This window comes from Zosterops lateralis (assembly GCF_965231275.1).
Source record: "Zosterops lateralis genome assembly, chromosome: 39".
NCBI lineage: Eukaryota > Metazoa > Chordata > Aves > Passeriformes > Zosteropidae > Zosterops > Zosterops lateralis.
This window is the reverse complement of record NC_139799.1, coordinates 212,647-231,000: the sequence shown is the minus strand read 5'-3', so window position 1 is coordinate 231,000 and position 18,354 is coordinate 212,647. Positions and strand designations below refer to the sequence as shown.

Sequence of the window (18,354 nt, the reverse complement as noted above, 5' to 3'; positions counted from 1 at the left end):
AAATAAAAGAAAAATAAAATAATAAAAATGAAATTAAATGAAATAAAAATGAAATAAAATAAAAAAATAAAATAATAAAAATGAAATGAAAAGGAATAAAAATAATAAAAAATTCAATAAATAAAAATGAAATTAAATTAAAGTAATAAAAAATAAAAAATAAAAAAATGAAATTAAATTAAATAAAAATAAAAAAAAAGTGAAATGAAATGAAATAAAAATGAAAAAAAAATGAAATGAAATTAAATGAAATAATTTTAAAAAATAAACAAAAATGAAATGAAAATGAATCCCAAATCATCCCCGGAGCCACTGGAAGTGTCTGAAGTTTGTTCTTAAAATGTCCAAAATAGGCAAAAACCCCCCAAATTCTTCGGGTTTTGCATAAAATTCCCCTTTTTAACCCCAATTTCCCGATTTTTGGGTTGAAATTCCCAATTTTTAAGGCTCCAAATTCTCCATATTCTTAACCCCAATTTCCCCCCAAAATTCCCCCAAATCTGCCCCAAATTCTCCCAAAATTTTCCACCCAAAATCCCCCAAATTTCCCCAATTTTTCCCAATTTCCTCCAAAATTCTTCAATTTCCTCCCAAAATCCCCCAATTTTCCCCCAAATCCACCCAAATTTGACCCAAAATTTCCCAAATTTGACCCAAAATTTCCCCAAAATTCCTCAATTTCCACCCAAATCTCCCCAACTTCCTCCAAAATTTCCCAAAAAAACACCAAATCCATAAAATCCATAAAATATTTTTTTTATTTCCTGGAACCGTTTTCCCGCCTCCATTTTCCCGCCAAAAGGGGCGTGGCCTCACTCAGGGGGCGTGGCCAAATTTCCTCGAAATCTGCCCCAAAATCTCCCAAATTTCATCAAAATTCCCCAAATTTCATCAAAATTCCCCCAGTTTTTTCTCCATTTCCACCCAAATCCCCCAAATCTGCCCCAAATTCCTCCAAAATTCCTCAATTTCCCCAAAATTCCTCCAAATTTTTCTCAATTTCTGCCCCAAATCCCCCAAATTCTCCCCAAATTCACCCAAAATTCGACTCCAAAATCCCCCAAATTTCCCCCAAATTTCACCCAAATTTCCCCCAAATTTCACCCAAATTTCACCCAAAATCCCCCGAATTTTTCCCAATTTCCTCCAAATTTTTCTCCATTTCCACCCAAAATCCCCCAAATTTCCCCCAAATTCTCCCAATTCTCCCAAAATCCCCAAAATTTCACCCAAATCTCCCCGAATTCAACCCAAAACTCCCCAAATTTAATCCGAATTCTCCCAAATCCTCCAAAAAAAAATCACCAAATCTCCATTAAAAAAAAAAATTTTTATTTTCTGGAACCGTTTTCCCGCCTTGGTTTTCCCGCCAAAAGGGGCGTGGCCTCTCTCAGGGGGCGTGGCCTCAGTCAAAGGGGGCGTGGTCTCTCCCTGGCCCCGCCCACTGCAGCCGCCATTCATCCACGGCCAGCAGGGGGCGCTGCGTGTCCCATCCGGCCGCCTCCAGCCCTGGCCCCAAAATTTTATAAAATTTACCCCAAAATTCCCTCAAATTTTACACAAAATTAATTAAAATTTACGCTCAAAATCGTCCTGTAAAAATTAATTTAAAATTTTACACAATTTAATCAAAATTCCCTTAAATTATATTTGAAATTCATTAAAATTTATCCCCAAAATTTTCCCACCAAATCCACCCAAAACTCCTTCAAATTGTTGCTGGAAGAACCCGGAAGTGCCACCGGAAGTGACCCCGAGCAGAACCGGAAGTGAAAGACCGGAAGTACACTGAATGACCAGACAGGAAGCAGGAAGTGCAACCCGGAAGTGTTGCTGAGAAAAACCGGAAGTAAAACACGGAAAATGCTCCAGAACCACCGAACCGGAAACAGGAAGTGGAACCCGGAAGTGGAACCGGAAGTTACTCAAGAGCAGTGAAACACCGGAAGTGCCACCCCAAGAAACCGGAAGTGAAACCCGGAAGTGGCACAAAAGTTACTCCACACTAAAACAGGAACTGAAAACCCGGAAGTGCCACAACAATAAACCAGAAACAGGAAGTGAAACCCGGAAGTTACCCCAGAGCAAAAATGGAAGTGACACATTGAAAATGCCTTAAAGGACCAAACCGGAAACAGGAAGTAAAACCCGGAAGTGGCACAAAAATATTCCAGACTAAAGCCGGAAGTGAAAACCCGGAAGTGACATTCCAATAAACCGGAAACAGGAAGTAGAACCCGGAAATGACCCCAGAGCAAAACCGGAAGTGAGACACCGGAAATAGATGAAAATAATGAAACCGGAAGCAGGAAGTGGAACCCGGAAGTGGCACCGGAAGTGGTCATTACCTCGCAGGAGGGCGGGGCCCAGGTCCCGGAAGATCTGCGAGGCATCGGCCAAAACCCCCCAGGGAACCGACCCCGGAGCTGCCGGGACAGAAATTCCTGAAATTCTGCCCCAAAATTCCCAAAATTCCACCCAAATTCCGTCAAATTCCCCAAAATTCGACCCAAAAAATCCACCCAGAACTCCCAGAATTCCCCAAATGGCACCAATTGACCCAAAATTCCCAAACTTCCCAAAATTCACTCCAAAATCCACCCAAAATTCCCAAATTTCCAAATTTTCCGCCCAAAATCCACCCCAAAAAATCCCAAAAAATTCTCAAAAATTCCCAAAATTCCCAACCACCAGGACACCCAAAATCCCCAAAAAATCTCAATTAAATAAAAAAAAAACCCCAAAAAATCCCAAAAAAATCCCCAAAAATCCCATTTTAACCCTTTAAAATCGCCTAAAAAATCCCCCAAAAATTCCCAAAACATTTCCCAAAAATTCCCAAAATTTCCAACCACCAGGACCCCCAAATCCCCCCAAAATCCCCCCAAAAAATCCCATTTAAATAAAAAAAAATTCCAAAAAAATCCCTTTTTAACCCTTTAAATGTCACCAAAAATCACCCAAAAAATTCCCAAATTTTCCCAGAATTCCCAAATTATCCCGAATTTCCCCCAAATGCTCACGGCAGCTCTTGAGGCGTCTCTGGAGGGGTCCCAGGAGGGTCCCCAGGGGGGTTTTGGAGCCCAAATCCTCCCCCAGGAGCTCCTCGAGCAGCAGGGCCTGAGCACAACCCAAAATTTGGGTCTCCGGGGGGGCCCCTTGGCGAAAACCGACCCCCACCCAGCCTGGGGAGAGAAAAATAAAAATTGGGAAAAGATTCCCAAAAAAATTTGGGATTTTTAGAAAAAAACCCCGTGAGAAAAGTCCAAAATTTGGGGGAGAAACGAGAAAAAAATGGGGAAAAATTGGGAATTTTTTCTCCAAATTTTGTGATTTTTTGTTCCATTTTTTTCCTAATTTTTTTCCTTTTTTTTTTTTCTCAAAATTTCAAAAATTTGAGAATTATTTTTTTTTTTAATTTTTCCCAAATTTTGGGATTTTTTTTCCATTTTTTTCCACCCAAAAATTCGGGAATTTTTGCGGTTTTTCTCCAATTTTTATTTTTTTTTTTTTTAATTATTTTCCCTAATTTTTTAATCCAAAATTTTTCCCCAAATTTTCTCCCAAATTTTAGGAATTTATTTACTTTTTTTTCCCAAATTTTGGGGGTTCTTCCGCTGGGGAGGGAGACAAAAGAGGAGTTGGGAAAAAGTTCCCTAAAAAATTTGGAATTTTCCCCCCAAAAATTTGGGATTTTTACAAAAAAAAAAAATTACAAAATTTGGGGGAAAAATGGGGGAAAAATTGGGGAAAAATTGAGGAAAAATTGAGAAAAATTCAGGGAAATTTATCCCAAATTTTGAGGAAATTGAGTCCAAAAATTCTGGGATTATCCCAAAAAAAATCTTGATTTGAAAATTTGGGGAAAAATGAATAAAAAATTCGGGGAAAATTTTGGGAATTTGGTGGGTTTTCCCTTCAATTTTTCACAATTTTTGATCCATCTTTTCCCAAATTTTTCCCTTTTCCCAAAATTTCAGAATTTTTGGAATTTTTTTTGCTCCTTTTCCTCCAAATTATTGTGATTTTTCTCCGTTTTTTTCCCTTTCCCCCCAAATTCTTCCATTTTTTCTCCAAAATTTCAGAATTTTGGGTCCCTTTTCCCCAAAATATGAGATTTTTTTCTCATTTTTCTGCCAAAATTTGGAATTTTTCCTCCAAATTTTTGTGATTTTAACTCAAAATTTCCCAATTTTTTTCCCTTTCCCCCCAAATTTCAGAATTTTTAAAATTTTGGGTCCCTTTTCTCCCAAAATTTTGGAATTTTCTCATTTTCCTCCCAAAATTCAGGAATTTTGTGGGGTTTTTCCTCCAAATTTTTGCGATTTTTCTCAATTTTTACTCAATTTTTTCCCAATTTTTTTTCCAATTTTTTCCCTTTTCTCCCAAATTTCAAAATTTTGGAAATGTTTTGGCTCCTTTTCCCCAAATTTTCGGATTTTTTCTCATTTTTTCCCCCTAAAATTTGGAATTTTTTTATTTTTCCACCAAAATTTTGCGATTTTTACTCAATTTTTTCCCAATTTTTCCTCCAAAATTTCTAAATTGGGAATTTTTTTCTCTTATTTCCCAATTTTTTTGTTTTTTTTCTCCTTTTTTCCCCCTAAAATTTGGATTTTTTTTTATTTTTCCACCAAAATTTCACGATTTTTACTCAAAATTTTCCCAATTTTTTTCCTTTTTCTCCCAAATTTTGGAATTTTCGGTCCCTTTTGCCCAAATTTTGTGTTTCTCACCTCGGTGGGGCCGGAGGACGACGACGTGGTCGGGGCTCCCACATTCCAGAACCTTCCGCAGTTCTCCTTCGCTGGGGGACAAAAATGGGGAGAAAAATCAGAAAATTGGGGAAAAAAATCTCAAATTTGGGAAAAAAATTACCAAAATTGGGAAAAAAACCTTAAATTGGGGGAAAATTCACAAAATTGGGCGAAATTCACACAAAATTTGACAAAAAAACCCCAAAAAATTCACCCAAAAATGACACAAAATGATGTAAAAATTCTCCCAAAATTTCCCGAAAATTCCCCCAAAAATTCCAAAAAAATTCCCGAAATTCCCCCCAAAAAATCCCAAAAATTCCCCGAAAATTCCCCCCAAATTCCCCCCCAAAAATTCCCCAAAAATCCCCAAAAATTTCCCCTAAAATTTCACAAAAAATCCCCAGAAATCCCTAAAAAATTCTCAAAAAATCCCTCAAAAATTCCCCAAAATTTCCCCGAAAATTCCCCAAAAAATTCCCCCCAAAATTCCCCAAAATCCCCCCAAAATTCCCCAAATTTCCCAAAAAAATTCCCCAAAAATTCCCTAAAAATTTCCAAAAAATTCCCAGAAAAATTCCCCAAAAATTCTCAAAAAATTCCCAAAAATTTCCCCAAAAAATCCCCCAAAAATTCCCCAAATTTCCCAAAAAAATTCCCCAAAAAAATCCCCAAAATTCCCCCCAAATTCTCCCCCCAAAATTCCCCCAAAAAATTCCCCCCAAAATTCTCAAAATCTCCCAAAAATTCTCAAAACTTCCCCAAAAATTCCTCCCAAAAAATCCCCAAAAATTCTCCCAAATTAAAAAAAAATCCCCCCAAATTTCCCCAAAACTTCTTAAAAATTCCCCCAAAAAATTCCAAAAAATTCCCAAAAAATTCCCCAAAAACTCCCAAATTCCAAAAAATTCCCCAAAAATTCCCCAATATTCCCCCAAAATTTCCCCCAAATTCCCCCCAAAAAATCCCAAAAAAATCCCTAAAAAATTCCCAAAATTCCCAAAAAATTACCCAAAAAATCCCCAAAAATCCCCAAAAAATCCCTAAAAAATCCCAAAAAAATCCCTAAAAAATCCCCAAAAAATTCCCCAAAAAAATCCCCAAAAATCCCTAAAAAAATCCCCAAAAAAATTCCCAAAAAATCCCCAAAAAATCCCTAAAATTCCCCAAATCCCAAATATTCCCAAAATTTCCCAAAAATCCCCTAAATTCCCCCCTCACCTGCCCGCCAGGTGCTCCAGGGGCGCCCCCAGGTGGAGCCGGAGGCGGGAACCGAAACCTGAAAGGGAAAAGGGGCGGGGCCGTGACGTCATCCAGGTGTGTCCAGGTATCCCCAAACAACCCAAAAATGACCCAAAATTCCACCCCAGGTGTCCCCAGGTGTGCCCAGGTGACCCCAAATGACCCCAAAATGACCCAAAATCCCCTCCAGGTGTCCCCAGGTGTGTCCAGGTGTCCCCAAAATCCCCCCAGGTGACCCCAAATGTCCCAAAATCTTCTCCAGGTGACCCCAAATCCCACCCAGGTGTCCCCAGGTGACCCCAAATGATCCCAAAATGTCCAAAAATCCTCCCCAGGTGTGTCCAGGTGACCCCAAATCCTCCCCAGGTGTCCCCAGGTGTGTCCAGTTGACCCCAGACCCCCCAGGTGTGTCCAGGTGACCCCAAATCTCCCAAAATTCCACTCCAGGAGACCCCAAATTACCTCAAAATGTCCAAAAATCCCCTCCAGGTGTGTCCAGGTGTTCCCAGGTGTCCCAAAATCCCCCCAGGTGACCCCAAATCCCCCCCAGGTGTGTCCAGGTGATCCCAAATGACCCAAAAATCCTCCCAGGTGACCCCAGGTGTACCCAGGTGACCCCAAATCCCCCAAATCCCCCCAGGTGTGTCCAGGTGACCCCAAAATGACCCAAAAAATCCTCCCAGGTGACCCCAAATATCCCAAAATTCCACCCCAGATGTCCCCAGGTGTGTCCAGGTGACCCCAAATCCTTTCCAGGTGTGTCCAGGTGACCCCAAATGACCCCAAATCCCCCCCAGGTGTGTCCAGGTGACCCCAAACCCTCCCAGGTGTCCCCAAATCCCCCCCAGGTGACCCCAAATCCCCCCAGGTGTCCCCAGGTGACCCCAAATCCCCCCAAACCCCCCCCAGGTAACCCCGTCCCCCTCTCACCTGGCAGCAGCGGCTCCCTGGGGTTCACCTGCCGAGGGCGGGGCAGCTCCAGCTCGACCCCGCCCCTTCCTCTCCAAGCCACGCCCCTTTCCGCCTTAGCCCCGCCCCCTCGGAGCGCCCAGCCAATGGCGAGCCGGAGGCGGGGCCTGTTCAGGCTGGTCAAGGTGAGGGAACTCAGGGCGGCCAAATTGGAGGCCAGGTGAGCGGCCAGGAGGAGGAGCAGCACGGCCCAGGTGAGGCTGGACAGGTGAGGGGCGTGGCCAGGTGAGTTCTGGACACGCCCAGTTATTGAGAAGCCACGCCCACCTCACCTAGGCCACGCCCACTTCACATGGGCCACGCCCACCTCACTTAGGAGAGTCCAGACCACACCTGGACCACGCCCACCACACCTGGACCACACCCAGGTGAGGTTGGACAGGTGAGGTGGGCGTGGCCAGGTGAGGTTTGGGACACACCCACGTTTTGGTTTAAGCCACGCCCACCTCATTAACATACCAGAAGCCACGCCCACCTCATTAAACCACCCACATACACAAAAGCCACGCCCACCTCACCTGGACAAATCAAATCTCCTTTTAAGCCCCACCCCCTTTCAAAGCCCCACCCCCTTAAGACCCACCCATTTAAGCCACGCCCCTTAAAACACTTTCCTATTTAAGCCACGCCCCATTTCCCAAGCCCCTCCCCTTTAGACCCCACCCCATTTAGGGCCCACCTCTTTAAGCCCCTCCCCTTTTAAAGCCCCTCCCCTTTAAGCCCCACCCCTTTTCTCTAAGCCCCTCCCCTTTAAGCCACAACCCTCAAGCCCCTCCCCTTTAGACCCCTCCCCATTTAATCCCCACCCCTTTAAGCCCCTCCCCTTTAAGCCCCTCCCATTTAAGCCCCTCCCCTTTCCATTCCCTCTTTATTAAGCCCCTCCCCTTTTCCCAAACCCCTCCTCTTTTAAAGCCCCACCCATTTAAGCCCCACCCCTTTTATCTAAGCCCCTCCCCTTTTCAGCCCCTCCCTCATCCCCTCCTCTTTAAGCCACGCCCCTTTCAGTCAAGCCACGCCCACCAAACCCATTTTAACCCCACCCCTTTAAGCCCCCCCTTCCCATTTAAGCCACGCCCCTTTTCTCCAAACCACGCCCACCACCCTCATCCTCCCCTTACTCCTTTAATCCCCTCCCCTTTTAAGCCACGCCCCTTTTCCCCCAAGCCACGCCCACCCTCATCCTCCCTTTACGCCTATAAGCCCCTTCCCCATTTAGGCCACGCCCCTTTTCCCAAGCCACGCCCACCAGACCCTTCATCCCATAGAATTCCCTCAGTATTTAAGCCACGCCCCCTCCCTTAGGCCACACCCCCATTAAAGCCACGCCCCCTTTCTCCAAGCCACACCCACCAGACCCTTCATCCCATTTAATCCCCTCTTTATTTAAGCCACGCCCCCTCCCTTAGGCCCTACCCCCATTTAAGCCACGCCCCTTTTTTTCCAAGCCACGCCCACCAGACCCTTCATCCCATTCAATCCCCTCTTTATTTAAGCCACGCCCCCTCCCTTAGGCCATACCCCCATTTAAAGCCACGCCCCTTTTCTCCAAGCCACGCCCACCAGACCATTGATACCATTGAATCCCGTCAGTAATTAAGCCACGCCCCTCCCTTAAGCCACGCCCCTTTTTACCAAGCCAGGCCCACCAGACCATTCATCTCATTAAATCCCCTTTGCATTTAAGCCACGCCCTTTCCCTTAGGCCACACCCACCCTTTAGGCCCCGCCCCCTTTTAAGCCCCGCCCCTCACCGTGGCCGCCCGTCCGGCAGGGGGAGGAGCAACAGCGACAGCAACAGCCCGGCCCCGTTCACCAGCGTCTCCTGCCCAGTATAGACCAGTACGGACCAGTATGGACCAGTACGGACCAGTATAGACCAGGACGGACCAGTATGGACCAGTATAAACCAGTATGGACCAGTATAGACCAGTACGGACCAGTATAGACCAGTATAGACCAGTATAAACCAGTATGGACCAGTATGGAGCAGTATAGACCAGTATGGACCAGTATGGACCAGTATGGACCAGTATAGACCAGTATGGACCAGTATAGACCAGTATGGACCAGTATAGACCAGTATAGACCAGTATAGACCAGTATGGACCAGTATAGACCAGTATAGACCAGTATGGACCAGTATGGACCAGTATAGACCAGTATAGACCAGTATGGACCAGTATAGACCAGTATAGACCAGTATGGACCAGTACGGACCAGTATAGACCAGTATGGACCAGTATGGACCAGTATAGACCAGTACGGACCAGTACGGACCAGTATAGACCAGTATGGACCAGTATAGACCAGCATGGACCAGTATGGACCAGTATAGACCAGTATGGACCAGTATGGACCTGTACAGACCAGTCCCACCTACCGCCATTCTTTGGCGGCCATCTTGGATAACTCACATGGCGGCCATCTTGGATTACATCTCTTGGCGGCCATATTGGATGGGCATCGCATTTATTTCCCAGTATAAACCAGTATAAACCAGTATAAACCAGTCCCACCTGGCGCCATCTTTGGTGGCCATATTGGATTACATATTTTGGTGGCCATTTTGGATTACATCTTTTGGCGGCCATATTGGATGGGCAGCTCATTTATTTCCCAGTATAAACCAGTATAAACCAGTCCCACCTGGTGGCCATCTTTGGCGGCCATATTGGATTACATATTTTGGCGGCCATCTTGGATTACATCTTTTGGCAGCCATATTGGATGGGCAGCTCATTTATTTCCCAGTATAAACCAGTATAAACCAGTATAAACCAGTTCCACCTGCCGCCATCTTTGTCCGCCATATTGGATTACATATTTTGGCGGCCATCTTGGATTACGCCTTTTGGCCGCCATATTGGAAAGGCACCTCATTCATCCCCCAGTATAAACCAGTATAAACCAGTCCCACCTGGCACCATCTTTGGTGGCCATCTTGGATTACATATTTTGGCGGCCATATTGGATTACATCTCTTGGCAGCCATATTGGATGGGCAGCTCATTTATTTCCCAGTATAATCCAGTATAAACCAGTATGGACCTCTCCCAATATAAACCAGTATAAACCAGTATAAACCAGTACAAACCTGGCTGCTGTCCTTGGCGGCCACGTCGGCCACGTTGTCCCTCCGGGCCTGGTGCACGGCCAAGGCCGCCCGGGTGGCGCCGCCGGCCACGCCCACCACGCACTGAGACCAGTAAAAACCAGTATGGACCAGTATGGACCAGTATGAACCAGTATAAACTGGTTTACATTGGTTTAAACCAGTATAAATTGAATAAACCAGTATAAACCAGTATAAACAAGTTTAGACTGGTTTAAATTAGTATAAAATCAGTAAACCAGTATAAACCATTATAAACCAGTATAAACCAGTATAAACCAGTATGGACCAGTCCCAGTTCCCTCCCAATTCCCTCCCAGTATAAACCAGTATAAACCAGTCCCTCCCTGTCCCTCCCAGTTCATCCCAGTATAAACCAGTATAAACCAGTTCCTCCCAGTTCCCTCCCAGTTCATCCCAGTATAAACCAGTATAAACCAGTCCCCTCCCAGTTCCCTCCCAGTTCATCCCAGTATAAACCAGTATAAACCAGTCCCCCTGCCCTTTCCCACCCTGGCAGCAGCCGCCATCACCAGGAGGGCGGGGCCGAGGCTCAGCCAATGGGGAGCCAGGATTTCCATCACCAGGGCGACGTCATTGAGGAGATCCGCCGCGAACCTGGGAAGGGGGCGGGGCTTGGCCTTATATGGAAATGTGGGCGTGGCCTCAGGGCCAGGTGGAGGAAAAAGGGGCGGGGCTTAATTTTTTGGATGACATTTTAGGTAATTAGGGGCAGGGCTTAAACGGGAGTGGCCATATATGGTAAATGGGGCGGGGCTAAAGTAGGAGGGGCCGAATAGGATAAATAGGGGCGGGGCTTAGGTGGGAGTGGCCATATATGGTAATTAGGGAGGTATGGTCATATATGGTATTTAGGGGCGTGGCTTAAATGGGAGTGTCCATATATGTAAAAATAGGGGCGGAGTTTAAATGGGAGGGGCTATATATGTTAATGAGGGGGCGGGGCTTAGATGGGAGTGACTGTATATGATAATGAAGGGGTGGGGCTTATGTGGGAGTGGCCGTATATGGTAAATAGGGGCGGGGTTTGGGTGGGAGTGACCATATATGGTAATTAGGGGCGGGGCTAAAGTGGGAGCTGCCATATTCCTAAATAGGGGCGGGACTTAGGTGGGAGTGACCATATATGGTAATGAAGGGGTGGAGCTTAGTGGGGAGTGGCCATATATGGTAATTAGGGAGGTATGGTCATATATGGTAATTAGGGGCGTGGCTTAGGTGGGAGTGACCATATATGGTAAAATGGGGTGGGGCTTAGGTGGGAGTGACACTATATGTTAATGAAGGGGCGGGGCTTTGCTGGGAGTGACCATATATGGTAATTAGGTGGGCATAGCCATATATGATAATTAGGGGTGTGGCTGAGGTGGGAGTGGCCATATATGGTAAATAGGGGGCGGGGCCTCACCGCCATTGCTTGGCCTCACAGTCCAGGTGGCTCCTGGGGGAGGGAAACCAGTATGGACCAGTATAGACCAGTATGGACCAGTATGGACCAGTATGGACCAGTATGGACCAGTATGGACCAGTATGGACCAGTATGGACCAGTATAGACCAGTATGGACCAGTATGGACCAGTATGGACCAGTATAGACCAGTATGGACCAGTATGGACCAGTATGGACCAGTATGGACCAGTATAGACCAGTATGGACCAGTATGGACCAGTAAGGACCAGTATGGACCAGTATGGACCAGTATGGACCAGTATGGACCAGTATAGACCAGTATGGACCAGTATGGACCAGTATGGACCAGTATGGACCAGTATAGACCAGTATGGACCAGTATGGACCAGTATGGACCAGTATGGACCAGTATGGGCCAGTATAGACCAGTATGGACCAGTATGGACTTCCCAGTGCTCCCAGTTGATCCCAGTCCCTCCCAGTTCATCCCAGTTTATCCCAGTCCGTCCCAGTCTCACCCCTGCAGCCACACGAAGACGATCCTGGTGACGATCCCGACCCCGTCTGAGGGAAAAAAAAAGGGAATTTTGGGAATTTTGGGCAGAATTTGGGGAATTTTGGGAATTTTGGGAATTTCAGAATTTGGGGGAATTTTTTGGGAATTTTTTGGGGATTTTTTTTGGAATTTTTTTTGAATTTTTGGGGAATTTCTGGGGAATTTTTGGGTGAATTTTTCGCAAATTCTTGAGGAAATTTTTTGAGGAAACTTTGGGGGATTTTTTGACGAATTTTGAAGAAATTTTTGGAGATTTTTTGGGGGAATTTTCAGGGGAATTTTTTTTAATTTTGGGGGGAATTTTAGGGGAATTTTGGGGGGGGGAATTTTGGGGGAATTTTTTGGCGAATTTTTTGCGAATTTTTTTGGGAATTTTTTCGGAATTTTTTGGTGAATTTTTGGTGAATTTTTGGGGGAATTTTTAGGTGATTTTTGGGTGAATTTTGGGGGGGAATTTTTGTGGGAATTTTTGTGGGATTTTTTAATTATTTTTTTTGGGTGAATTTTTCGTGAATTTTTGGGCAAATTTTGGGGAATGTTTTGGGGAATTTTTTGGGATTTTTTTTTTTATTTTGGGGGGAATTTTTTGGGTGAATTTTTGGGTGAATTTTTGGCGAATTTTTTTGGTATTTTTCGCTAATTTTTTTAGGGATTTTTTTGGGGGATTTTTTTGGCGAATTTTGTGAGAATTTTTATGGGAATTTTTGGCGACTTTTTGGTGAAAATTTTTTTGGAATTTTTGGGTGAATTTTGGAGAAATTTTTTGGTGAATTTTTTGCGAATTTTTGGGGGATTTTTCGGAATTTTTCGCAAATTTTTTTGGGAACTTCGGGGGAATTTTTTGGGGATTTTTTTTTAATTTTGGGGTGAATTTTTGGAGGAATTTTTGTGCAAATTTTTGGCAATTTTTTTGGCGATTTTTTGGGAAAATCTTTTTGGAATCTCTTTGAATTTTCGTGGGAATTTTGGTGAATTTTTGGGTGAAACTTTAGGGGAATTTTGTGGGAATTTCGTGGGAATTTTTGTGGGATTTTTCGCGAATTTTCGGGGAATTTTTTTTGGATTTTTTTAAAAATTTTTCGCGAATTTTGGGGGGAAATTTTTTAATTTTTTTTTTTTTATTTTTTTAGGATTTTTTTTTTTAATTTTTGGGGAATTTCTGGTAAAATTTTGGATGAATTTTTGGATAATTTTAGGAATTTTTTTTGTGCCAATCCCCCACCTCTGAGCAGCCAGGTGAGCGCGGCCCCGCTGACGGTGGCGGCGCCGTCGCCGACCCCGACGGCCTCGAGCACGGCCCGGGTGGAGAGAGACCCCGCCAGGCTGGAGCAGAGAGCCTGAAAACCAGTATAAACCAGTATAAACCAGTATGGACCAGTATGGACCAGTATGGACCAGTATAGACCAGTATGGACCAGTATAAACCAGTATAGACCAGTATAAACCAGTATAGACCAGTATAGACCAGTATAGACCAGTATAAACCAGTATAAACCAGTATAGACCAGTATGGACCAGTATGGACCAGTATAAACCAGTATAGACCAGTATAGACCAGTATAAACCAGTATAAACCAGTATAAACCAGTATAGACCAGTATAGACCAGTATAAACCAGTATAGACCAGTATAAACCAGTATAGACCTGTATGGACCAGTATAGACCAGTATAAACCAGTATAGACCTGTATGGACCAGTATGGACCAGTATGGACCAGTATAGACCAGTATGGACCAGTATGGACCAGTATAAACCAGTATAGACCAGTATAGACCAGTATGGACCAGTATGGACCAGTATGGACCAGTATAGACCAGTATAAACCAGTATAAACCAGTATGGACCAGTATGGACCAGTATGGACCAGTATAAACCAGTATGGACCAGTATAAACCAGTATAGACCAGTATAGACCAGTATAAACCAGTATAGACCAGTATAAACCAGTATAGACCAGTATAGACCAGTATAAACCAGTATAGACCAGTATAAACCAGTATAGACCTGTATGGACCAGTATGGACCAGTATGGACCAGTATAGACCAGTATGGACCAGTATGGACCAGTATAGACCAGTATAGACCAGTATAGACCAGTATGGACCAGTATGGACCAGTATGGACCAGTATAGACCAGTCTCCACCTGGCGCCATCTTTGTCGGCCATCTTGGATTACATGTTTTGGCGGCCATCTTGGATCACGCCTTTTGGCGGCCATATTGGATGGGCAGCTCATTTATTTCCCAGTATAAACCGGTATAGACCAGTCCCACCTGCCGCCATCTTTGGAAGCCATATTGGATAACTCACTAGGCGGCCATCTTGGATTACATATTTTGGCCGCCATATTGGAAAGGCACCTCATTCATCCCCCAGTATAAACCAGTATAAACCAGTTCCACTTGCCGCCATCTTTGGAAGCCATATTGGATAACTCACTAGGCGGCCATCTTGGATTACATCTTTTGGCCGCCATATTGGAATGGCACCTCATTCATCCCCCAGTATAAACCGGTATAACCCAGTATAAACCAGTATAAACCAGTTACCTGCAGGCTGTCCCAGCACTGGTAGGGGGCGTAGTCAGGGCTGACGCTGTCGGGGAACCCCTGAGGGAGCAGCACCCGCTGGAAAAATCAAAATTATACCAAAATTACCCCAAAATTACCCCAAAATTACCCCAAAATTACCCCAAAATTTCACCCAAAATTACCCCAAAATTTCACCCAAAATTATCCCAAAAATCCCAAAATTATCCCAAAATTTCAACCAAAATTACCCCAAAATTTCACCCAAAATTATCCCAAAAATCTCAAAAAATTCACCCAAAATTGCCCCAAAAATCCTGAGAAATTCCAGAAAAATTCACCCAAAATTCGCCCCCAAAATCCCAAAAAATTCCAAAAAATTTGTCGAAAATTTCACCCAAAATTCGCCCAAAATTTCATCCAAAATTCCCAAAATATTCACAAAAATTCCACCCAAAATTTCATCCAAAATTCCCAAAAATTCACCCAAAAATTCACCCAAAGATTCCCCAAAAATTCCCTAAAATTTCACCCAAAATTCCCCAAAAATTTCCAAAAAAAATCCCCAAAAAATCCCCCAAAATTCCCAAAAAAATTCACCCAAAATTCCCAAAAAAGTTCAGCTCAAATTCCCAAAAAATTTCAGCTCAAATTCCCAAAAATTCAATGAAAATTCCCAAAAAATTCCACCCAAAGTTACCAAAAAAAATCCCAAAAAATTCCCAAAAATTCCGAAAAATTTCAGCCAAAATTTTCCAAAAAAATCCCAAAAATTCCACCCAAAATTCCTAAAAAACCCCAAAAAATAAAAAATAAATCTGAAAAACATCTGAAAAAAACCCCCCAAAAAAATCCTTAAAAATCATTTAAAAATCCAAATAAAATCCGAACAAATTCCGAAAAAAATTCTGAAAAAAATATTTAAAAAAAGACCGAAAAAATCTGAAAAAAAATCCCAAAAAATCTGAAAAAAATCAGAAAAAATGCGCAAAAAATTCAAAAAAATTTGAAAAAAATTCGAAAAAAATTCCAAAAAATCCCCCAAAAAATCCCAAAAAAATCTGAAAAAATCAAAAAAAAATCAGAAAAAATGCGCAAAAATTTCAAAAAAATTTGAAAAAAATTCGAAAAAAATTCCAAAAAATCCCCCAAAAAATCCAAAAAAAAATCTGAAAAAATCCCAAAAAAATCCCAAAACTTCCCAAACTCCCAAACTTCCCATTTTTTTTCCAAAATTGCCCAAAATTCCCCCCAAAAATTTAAATTTCTCTCACCGCGGCCGCCCGTCGGAGCCTCTCGCGGTCCCAGAGTTTCCCCCGATGGTTTTGAGGCCCCGAGAGCTCCCGGGAGCCCCAAAAACAGCGACACAAAACTTGATCTGGAAAGAAAAATGAAAATTTTTTGGGGTGAAAAATGAGAATTTTGGGAAATTTGGGCAGTTGGGAAATTTTGGGATTTTTTGGGGATTTTTTGGGATTTTTTTGGGATTTTTTTGGGATTTTTTTGGGATTTTTTTGGGAATTTTTGGGATTTTTTTTGGGATTTTTTGGGATTTTTTAGGGAATTTTTGGGATTTTTTGGGGATTTTTTTTTGGGATTTTTTTGGGGATTTTTTGGGGAATTTTTGGGATTTTTTTGGGGATTTTTTTGGGATTTTTTTGGGATTTTTTGGGGAATTTTTGGGATTTTTTTTGGGATTTTTTGGGGATTTTTTTGGATTTTTTGGGGGGATTTTTGGGATTTTTTTGGGATTTTTTTGGGATTTTTTTGGGAATTTTTGGGATTTTTTTGGGATTTTTTTGGGTTTTTTGGGGATTTTTTGTGATTTTATATTTGAATTTTTTATTTTTTTTAATTGAATTTTTAAAGGATTTTTTTTGTGATTTTTAATTGGATTTTTTTGTGATTTTTAAATTGATTTTTTTCGGAATTTTTGTGGTTTTTTTTTTCTAAATTTTTTTTTAATGTTTTGGGGGATTTATTTTTTTAGGATTTTTTTAAAATTTTTTTGGGGTTTTATTTTTATTTTTTTGGTTGTTTTTTTTGTTTTGTTTTTGTTTTTTTTTATTATGATTTTTAAATTGAATTTCTTTGGAATTTTTAGGGACGTTTTTTATTTTTGGGGGATTTTTTGGGAGAATTTTTTGGATTTTTTGGGAATATTTTTTGGATTTTATGAGGATTTTTGGGGAATTTTTTTTGGATTTTATTTGGGTTTTTTTGGGAATTTTTTTGGGGTTTTTTTTTGATTTTTTTATTGAATTTTTTTCTGATTTTTTGTGACTTTTTAATTTAATTATTTTAAATATTTTTGGGGGGAGATTTTCTTGGAATTTTTGGGGATTTTTTTGGATTTTTGGGGGGATTTTTTTGGATTTTTTTTTTTTTTATTTTGGGGGGATTTTTTGGGGATTTTTTGGGGATTTTTGGGGGGGATTTTTGGGGGATTTTTTAATTTTTTTTTTTAATTTTTGGGGGGGATTTTTTTTAATTTTTGAGGGGATTTTTTGGGGGAATTTTGGGGGATTTTGGCGGGGATTTTTTTTTATTTTCCTGAATTTTTGGGGGGCATTTTTGGGGGATTTCTTGGGGAATTTTTTTCTTTTTTTCGATTTTTGAGGGGATTTTTGGGGGGATTTTTTTATTTTAAAATTTGAGGATTTTTTTTTTTTAATTTTTTGCGGGAATTTTTGGAGATTTTTAAGGATCCCGAAGTTGATTTTTATCGATTTTAAAGCGATTTTGGGGCTTTTTTTGGCTTTTTTTGGGTCTTTTCCCCCTTTCCCCGTTACCCTCCTGCGGCTCCATCGGCACTTCCGGTTTGGCACTTCCGGCTTCCGGCGTCTCCATGACAACGCGCTCTCTGCTTACGTCACTTCCGGTTTGGAGCTTCTGGCCGCTCTGGCCACGGAACTTCCGGGTTCTGGCACTTCCGGCTTCCGGTGTTTCGTCTCGATGGTTTTCGACCCGAAAATGACTCAAAATCGCCCAAAATTTGCTCAAAATTCACCGAAATTTCTTCAAAATCTCAAAATTTTAAATTTTTCACCGAATTCTGGGTTTTTTTTCGGGGATTTTTGGGGTTTTTTGGCCCAAATTGCTTCAAACTTCACTTTAAAACTCACAAAATTGTCCAAAATTCCTCCCGAAATTTCAAAAATTTCCTTAAAAATTCACTTTAAATTCTCCAAAATTTTCTCAAATTCCCCAAAAGTTTTTCAAAATTCCCTTTAAATTCCCCCAAATTCCCAAATTTTCCCCCAAATTCCCCAATTTTTATCCCAAATCTCCTTCAACTCCTTCGAATTTTTTAAAACCTCCCCAAAATTCTCCAATTTTTTTCCCCCAAAATCCCAAAATCTCCAAAATTTTCCCCAAAAATGACCCAAAAATGACCCCAAATCCCCCCAAACCCCCCAAAATTCCCCCAAATTCCTCCAAATGACCCTAAAATGACCCTAAAATGACCCCAAGACCCCCCAAAATCCCCCCCAAAAAATTCCACACCAACAATTTTTGGAGCATTTTTATTGGCTGGGAGGAGAAAAGGGGGCGGGGCCAGAGGGGAGGGGTCACTCAGGGGTCAAAGGTCAAGGGCTGGGGGAGAGGTCAAGGGGGGGGAGTGACCAGGGGTCACTTTGGGGGGGTCAAGGGTCACTTTGAGGGGGTCAGGGGTGACCAGGGGTGACCATGAGTGACCAGGGGTCAGTTTGGGATGGTCAAGGGGGTTTTTGGGTGACCAAGGGTGACCAGTGGT

The 18,354-nt window shown here is 42.4% G+C and overlaps 1 protein-coding gene across 4 annotated transcripts; it reads right to left on the bottom strand.

Annotated features, from left to right (window-relative positions):
* Window positions 1-28: 28 nt before the first annotated feature.
* Window positions 29-17,648, bottom strand: RUSF1 (RUS family member 1). Of its 4 annotated transcripts, XM_083882230.1 has the most exons (15): window positions 17,390-17,648; window positions 15,872-15,975; window positions 14,619-14,696; window positions 13,290-13,404; window positions 12,030-12,075; window positions 11,510-11,542; window positions 10,593-10,698; window positions 10,063-10,164; window positions 8,720-8,790; window positions 6,930-7,168; window positions 5,979-6,036; window positions 4,737-4,807; window positions 3,024-3,185; window positions 2,349-2,426; window positions 29-1,509 (listed from the first exon to the last, which is right to left on the bottom strand). In XM_083882230.1, the coding sequence occupies exons 1-15, from the start codon at window positions 17,445-17,447 to the stop codon at window positions 1,406-1,408; spliced, it is 1,425 nt and encodes a 474-aa protein (XP_083738356.1). In that variant the 5' UTR covers window positions 17,448-17,648; the 3' UTR covers window positions 29-1,405. The 4 variants fall into 4 exon arrangements, with proteins under 4 accessions (XP_083738356.1, XP_083738354.1, XP_083738357.1 ...); XM_083882228.1 differs by lacking the exon at window positions 29-1,509 and having other exon boundaries at window positions 2,014-2,426; window positions 17,390-17,620; XM_083882231.1 differs by lacking the exons at window positions 29-1,509; window positions 3,024-3,185 and having other exon boundaries at window positions 2,014-2,426; window positions 17,390-17,622.
* Between the last annotated feature and the right edge of the window lie 706 nt (window positions 17,649-18,354).

What these genes read in the sequence shown, in the direction of transcription:
- RUSF1 (XM_083882228.1), bottom strand. Translation starts at nt 17,447, where the DNA reads ATGGAGACGCCGGAAGCCGGAAGTGCCAAACCGGAAGTGCCGATGGAG. An exon ending in GCTCACCTGGCTGCTCAGAG is followed by an intron (nt 12,076 to 13,289) that starts GTGGGGGATTGG and finishes TTTTTCCCTCAG; the next exon opens with ACGGGGTCGGGATCGTCACC. An exon ending in CTGGAGCACCTGGCGGGCAG is followed by an intron (nt 4,808 to 5,978) that starts GTGAGGGGGGAA and finishes TTTGTCCCCCAG; the next exon opens with CGAAGGAGAACTGCGGAAGG.